Raw genomic sequence first — 6,958 nt, forward strand, 5'->3', positions numbered from 1 at the left:
GGCCAGGCTGGCACCCAGGGCCCTGCCGGGTGCCCTCGCTGCCCTCCTGCCCGTGCAGCTCCACCAGGAGCAACCGGGGTGCTGTGCATCTGCTGCCCACCAGCCTCGCGCCTTCATGCTGAGCTGCTGCTGAAGTGCTACGAGCTCCAGCAGGCTCTGCCCTGACCAGGAGGTTCCCATCTGGCACACTTTTCTGCTCCCCCAGGCTGACCTTACCCCCGGGGCCAGCCCTGCAGCATCAGAGCTGATGTTGCTGTGCATGGCCAGTGCGTGCGGGTTTGCCAGACCTTGCTGAGCCCCACGGCACTCTGCACTCACTGACCCCCCGTTCTCTCGCTCCTCTCTCTCCCTCTGCAGGTTCCCTGGTCCAGCCAGCACTTACTTAGCGAGCCTCGATGTCCATGTCCCTGGGACAAACCTCCCAGATCACCTGCTCCGGGAGTAGCAGCTGCTACTATGCCTATAGCCACCATGGCTGGTTCCAGCGGAAACCTGGCAGTTCCCCTAGTCACTATGGTATGTTTATAACAACAACCAGACACCCTTGAGCATCCTTGTGCTACTCTCTGCTCTGTTGTCTCACTCCACAGCCCCGTTATTCATCCCTGGAGTCCAAGCTGAGGACGAGGCCCTTTATTACTGTGCTGGCTATGATAGCAGCAGCGATGCTCCCGCAGTTATGCTGAGCAMTGGGGAAGTGTGACACAAACCTCCTGCCATTGCAGGGACCATTGTACAGTGTTTGCTGTCCTCATGTGATGGTCACACAGGTACCCACCACAGCCCTTCCCGTGCTGCCCTGCACTGCTCATGGCAAAGCTTTGTTGGTGAGAAGGCAGCCTGAGCTGCATCCCTGGGGTATGCACAGTGAGGGCAGCAGTGTTCCTCTCTGCAGCCAGTGCTGGTTTTAGTTGATAACAGATATGGCTTCTGGGAGCAGATGGTTGCACAAGCTGTGCCAGGGTGATTACAGGACAGTTTATACTGCAAGGATGCCCGACCCATCCTACAGTTTCCCTTTTTGTTTGTTACCTGGGACATCTGGGTGAGGTAAGCAGCAGCGATGGAGAGAGCTTCATGTGGCCTGAGCTGCTCAGCCCCAATCCTGGACCTGGCCCCAGGCCTGGCCATCGAGACATGTGTAACTGTGTGTAGCCTCCCCACAGTGGGGCTGTCCCTGCRCGCCCAAGACTAGCATCCCCTCACCCGTCCGTGCTCCCGGCAAGGGGCAGCCTCGGACCCACAGAGGCCAAGTGCCAGGCCTGTGCCAAAGGATCATCTGCCAACGCATCTCACCTGGTAAGTTGGACACCGTGAAGGTTTTCTTCCATGCCTTGCTCCTACAAGAAGAGCTAGATTCCGAGCTGAACATTGTCATCCTTTTTTGYCCTCCTCTAAAGTGCAACCAAAACCCCATCAGTCTCAGAAATGCTCAGAAGCAGGTCATATGGAAAAGAGGGCATCAGGTTCAGCTAAGTTTTTTGCATAAAYGATTTCCATGAGTTTTTGCCTACTTTCACCTTTGCAGCAATGCCTAAGCTTTCTGAGAGGCAAAGCGAACTTCTGAAACAGAAAGTTCCTTGAACCACAAAATTGTCTAAGCATTATTTGTCTTTTAATGACTTGCAAGATTCACTGATGCTCTCCATTTCCTGCAAACACTTTTGGTGTGAGTAACTTGCATTTCCTGATGCACACATAACCCATGGAGAACAGGCCTTTGTCCCCTTACAGCCGATCTCTAGTTATTTTCCAAGACCCAACTGACTCTGCATCTTTGTATAACCACTTGCACAAATGACAGTGTCTAAATATTTTCAAGTTCATTTTAAGTAGGTGCTATTTAAACTTAGCACCCCAAGAGCTCATTTTCTCCAAGCCAAGCACCTTGTGTCCTGTGAGACTGGCATCATGCTGGGAAAGCTCTTTAGAAAGCAGCAGTCAAGCCTTCCCTTGGGAATTCAGAGTTAATTGGTCTCATTAACATCTCAGCTGAAACCCATCCTGGCTCACCCCTGCCTTGACTAYTGCAGCTGTATTTAGGCATCCATATCCCCAGTGTGGTTTACTCTGCTAGTCTCAGCTTTTCCTCTCTGCTAACAGCCTTTGATGCCTTTTCTCCAGCCCCACCTTGCCTGCCCAGGCCCTTGACAGATGATCCTGTATGCTGGAAGCCTTCACCTGAGCTGTCCTTGCTGCTCAAATGGGCCATGAAGGCAGGGACTAATAGGGATGAGCCACTTCCTCAGTGGGTGGTAGGACCAGAGCTGAGGGTCAGCAGTGCCAGTAAGCGAGCTATGCCATGGTAATGCCTACGGGAGCTTAGGGGGGAAGGGCCTAGCATCAGGCTGGGATGGATTGACCCAGAGGAGCAATGGCCTGGGGGATCCAGGGTGGGTGGAGGGGTGCTCYGCATGACTCTGTGGGATGGCAAGTTCCTGGGTCCGTATGGGATACTGCATCTCAGGTTGGCAAAAATCTGCAGGTCTCTGTGGGGCTCCTGTCCCTGGGGCCTGTATAAGGAAAACACTTCAGCAAAGTCACTGTTGCTCCTCCCCTGCTGCTCAAGAGCTGCATCAACTAGTCAAGCAGCACAATCCCTCATCCTGGTGTGCCAGTGGAAACTCTTGGGAAGCAGGCCGTGACCTTGACAGAACAAGGTGAGATGGGTTTAAATGCTCCATCTGCCCCCCTGGTGTTTGACTCACTCTTGAAGCAGAGGGAGGCTGCTCTGAAGCCAGCTTCTCTGTCACCTCTCTGTCCAGCTCAACTCCCAAAGGTAGGAGTGTCCAGGCTACGGCAGGACCAGAGAGCAGCGGTACCCTTCGGGATGCAGTGGGGTCTCCTGGTGAGCCTGTTGCAGGCTCCCTGCTACCTGCTGGGCTCACCATGAGAGTCACGGCTATATTCCTGCTTGGCACACACTGGGACATCCTGCTCGGCTTTGCCAGCTTACCCTGAGCTTTGAGCTCCTCACATTCCTTCCCATCCACAGCTGGAGCTGTGCTCATCAGCTTTYCCAGTAACCTGCTGCCTCCCACCTGGAAGACCTGGGCCATGCTGGCCCCTCAGCTCTGTGCTCAGAGTATCCTTTGGGCTCTCCACACTTCCCAGCCCATAGAGAAGTACTGTGGGTGTCACGGTCCTGTGGTGGTCTAGTTACTCCATGCCTGCACAGGCAGCTGGGAAGAGGGTAGACCTGCTTGAACTGGGTGAAGTTGGGCCCAGCAAGCTGCCGCTGCTCCCCACAAGAAGGAGAAGAGATCCAGGAGGGAAGAAAGATGGAAAGAGTGTAAGGCCATCAAAGGTGAATTGCCCTGAATGGTGGAGGGGAGGGAACAACCTTCACTAAAACTTGAAAACAAGCAAGCATGTTTTGGGGGGATTGACATGTGACTTCAGCAAGACCTTGGCCAACAGAGGCACATCTGGATATCCCTTGGGAGAGACTGGGGGGGGGGGAGATCCACAAATACCATCCCCGCTCTGTTATCCTCCAGCAAATGGTGCCGCACAAGTCACTTGAGCGGCCAGGAGCCCAACCACCACCATGGCTGCTGCCCCACCATGCTTGCGGGGCGCCGAGGCTGCAGGCTGGACATAGGCAGCTGCCTGGGCTATTTTTGCACCACCATGTGTCACTGTGTATATATCTTTGGTGATGGAACCCAGCTGACCGTTCTCAGTAAGTCACACTGATATTCACCTATGATCGTTCCCCAGTGGCTGGTGGGTGTCCAGGTTTTTCCTGTTTTTCTTTTTCCAACTTCTCCATCTGGTCATAATCAAATGTCCTTGGTCTAACTACACTGACATGCATCCAGTTACCTTTCTCTCACTGGGGGAAAACAAGGTTTTACATGCCAATTGGTCTTTACTGCTCACAAACCCTTTTTCGCCCTTTCAAATCTGCAGATTTCCTCCTGATCAAATACTTGGTTATACTATTTGGGTCTTGTTCAACTTGTTTGACTTCAGGAATTGCTTAGTAAAAAGATACATTTATTTGACAGCCAGCCAGGTTATATTAGAGTTTATAAAACAGGAACTTCTTAACCTTTTTTTTCTCCTAAGGAAAAGCTCCCAGGTACACACTGTTATATGATGAGGAAGTGTAGGGAATTGAAATGGAAGGTTTCAAGTTTGTGCAGACTGGTCGGTCTTGCTAGTCGAGGAAAAATTGCCTCTTGTATTTCAATAGTGTTCAAAATGATGGTTGCTTTTTTTAGTCTCCAAAATAGCATCATAATTGAGAACTACTTTTAAAGGGTTAGAGGGTATTATTGAGAAGTAGGAATTCAAACAAAGGGAAAGAATTCAGAAAAATAGTCTGAAAAGGGAAAGATGTTTCTCTTATGGGGAGCAAATGAAGATAGTTTTAGGCAATATCTGAGTGTCAGGACAGCATCTTAAAAATATTAAGTGGTTGTAGAAAAATGTACAGATTCATGCTAGATGCATGTGGGTTCAGTTTGTTTGCTCTGCATGAAGTGTAAGTGCAAGGCAGGCAGAAGGTCAAAAACCAGACTTGCTCATAGAGGAGGAACAGCCAGAGCTAAGAAGGGGTCCTCTGATATAGACAGGAAAAGGAGAGGCTTCAGCTGAAGTATGTGAGATCACAAAATAAGTGCTGTGGATGAAGCAATCACTTCCTTAAACACACCAGAGRAGAGAGAAAAAGCAAAGAGACAGTATCATTTCCGCCCAGTGACTCACTTTAAGGAGTAATTTGTCACTGAATGACACGCTGAAGTACTATAAGCAGGCTGGATAACTCATAATCCATTCATTCCCTGCCTTGCACACTCCATGGTGTGAGAATCAAATCTCTTGTTTGAGGACATTAGGAGATGTAATCGAAAGTATCTCATGACCGGCCTGACACGAGGCACGCTGGCTGGTGCCTGAAACTAGGGGAGAGGAGCATGGTGCCGCAGGGTCGTGCCGGGCTGGAGCRTGCGGGGGCAGCGCGGTAGCGACAGTGGCTTCGGGCTGAGAGCGAGGGTGACCCACCGCCACTGACCCAGCTCCGAGCTGCGCTGTCCTTGGCGAGCGCAGATCCCGTCGGCTGGAATTGTGGCCCCTCCGTGGAAGCAGAGGCAGAAATGCCAAGATGGGGCACGGCCACACCCACAAAAACAACTGTTCTCTTCAGCGTGTTGATGGGGGCATGTGGCCATTTGAAGAGAGCTGTACTTCTTGGCCCTGGGCTTTTGGGGAGTTACGGGGAGCGCAGAGGCTGAATGTGAGGCTGGCCACGAGCAGTGTGGCGAGGCCCCTCCTCAGCTGGGCTCAGAGGCAGGACAGGAGCTGTGCATCGCTGCCAAAGTGAAGCGTGAGCATGGTAYGCAGCTGAGATGAGCGACGCTGGCTGCTGGGAATCCTGCAGCCCGTACACACGGTACTTCCTATTTAGTGTTAGGACCTCTTTCTCATAAGGCAGCTAAAAAAGCTTACTAGGATTACTAGGACGATGCGACAGCGATGATGCACCACGGTACAGCCAGGAGCACATTTAAAGACCTCTCCTGCCTCCCTCCACGTTCTGCTCCCTCTTTAACCCCGCTGCCGCTCTCTCCTGCAGGCCAGCCCAAGGCCTCCCCCACCGTGCACCTCTTCCCGCCTTCCTCCGACGAGATCACGRCAAAGAGCAAAGCCACCCTGGTGTGTCTGCTGGGCGACTTCTACCCCGGCGCTGCGGATGTTGTCTGGAAGGTCGATGGCGCCGTCAAGTCCAGCGGTGTGGAGACCACCAGGCCCCAGAGGCAGCAGAGCAACAACAAGTACATGGCCAGCAGCTACCTGACGCTGTCTGCTGCCGACTGGAAGAGTCACGAGACCTACACCTGCGAGGTCACGCACGACGGCAAGAAAATYGAGAAGGTCCTCAAGAGATCCRAGTGCTCCTCCTAACCCACCGGGAGCTCCACCGTCCCCCGGCCTCGTCCCCTTCCGTGTCTCCGTACCCGTCCATCCCCGTGGCTGCTGGTGGCAGCAGCTCTCCTCCGGCGCAGGTCCCCGCCGGCCCCCTGTGCCCGGCCCCTCTGCCCTGTCCCTCTGCCCCACACTTGTCCCCACACCCTGCGTGTCATCCTAATAAACACAGACATTGAACTAGCGCTGGCTCTGCGTCTGCGTCTCTGTCCTGCCTCCTTGGTCGAACACGGTGTTGGGATCCCAGCGCGAGCGTGGCCCCGAGGGGCCGAGCGCCGCCTGTGCGCGTCCCTGCCCGGGGCTCTGCTCCCGCGGCCCCTCTCAGCTCGTGGCCCCGAGGGGCTGTTGGGCCGGGCCGTCCCGTCCCTCTCCTCCTCCTGCAGCACAGCCCCCGCCAGGCAGCGAAATTGTGGCCGGCCCCGGCAAAGCCCCCGGGGAGCCTCTGCAGAGGAGGCAGGGGGGTTCCCGAGAGCCCAGGCAGCTCCCGAGCCGCCGCGTCCCCGTCCCTGATGGCTGGGCAGTCCCTGGCACGGCTGCGGTGCGGGGCCGCCACTCGTGTCCTGGACTCCAGAGTGCCGGCAGCTCCCAGCCCGTCCCAGCTTCCCGGCAGGACCCCGGCACTGCGCGCTGCCCCGTGGTCCCGACACGGCGTCCGGGCTACCGGCACCGTTGCCGCGGGCCCTGTGGGGCCTCGTCTGCAGCAGGCAGGGCTGGTTAAGAGCTGTGGACGCTTCTGGTTTCTGTTAGAGGAGAAATAAAAACCTCCTGCGAATGCGGCCTCCAGCTGCCGCCTGCTGCGGAGGCGCGGGCCGCCTCAGCCGGTGTCCCCGCGGCTGCTCCCACGGGGCCGGGGCCGGCACCCCCCGACAGGGCCCTCCGCTCGCCCAGCCCCAGCACAGAGCCCTGCCTCTGCCGGCACCAAAACGCCGGGCGCCCGGAAGCAAAATGCTCGTTTGCCCTCAGCGGGATGCTCCGGCACCCCGGCCCCGCCGCGAGCGAGCAGCTGAGCACAGACACAGCTCAG

The 6,958-nt window shown here is 55.4% G+C and overlaps 1 protein-coding gene across 1 annotated transcript in view; it reads left to right on the top strand.

The window, feature by feature from the left end:
* LOC112965489 (immunoglobulin lambda-1 light chain-like) overlaps nt 1–6,119 on the top strand; it is a 7,024-nt gene extending 905 nt beyond the window's left edge. Inside the window, 4 exon segments of the mRNA XM_026064495.1 lie at nt 358–506; nt 509–674; nt 3,650–3,685; nt 5,585–6,119. Coding sequence (XP_025920280.1) covers nt 358–506; nt 509–674; nt 3,650–3,685; nt 5,585–5,913 — 680 coding nt within the window. The 3' untranslated portion in view covers nt 5,914–6,119.
* Nucleotides 6,120–6,958: the final 839 nt, after the last annotated feature.

This window comes from Apteryx rowi, unplaced genomic scaffold (assembly GCF_003343035.1).
Source record: "Apteryx rowi isolate R43461 unplaced genomic scaffold, aptRow1 scaffold_2178, whole genome shotgun sequence".
NCBI lineage: Eukaryota > Metazoa > Chordata > Aves > Apterygiformes > Apterygidae > Apteryx > Apteryx rowi.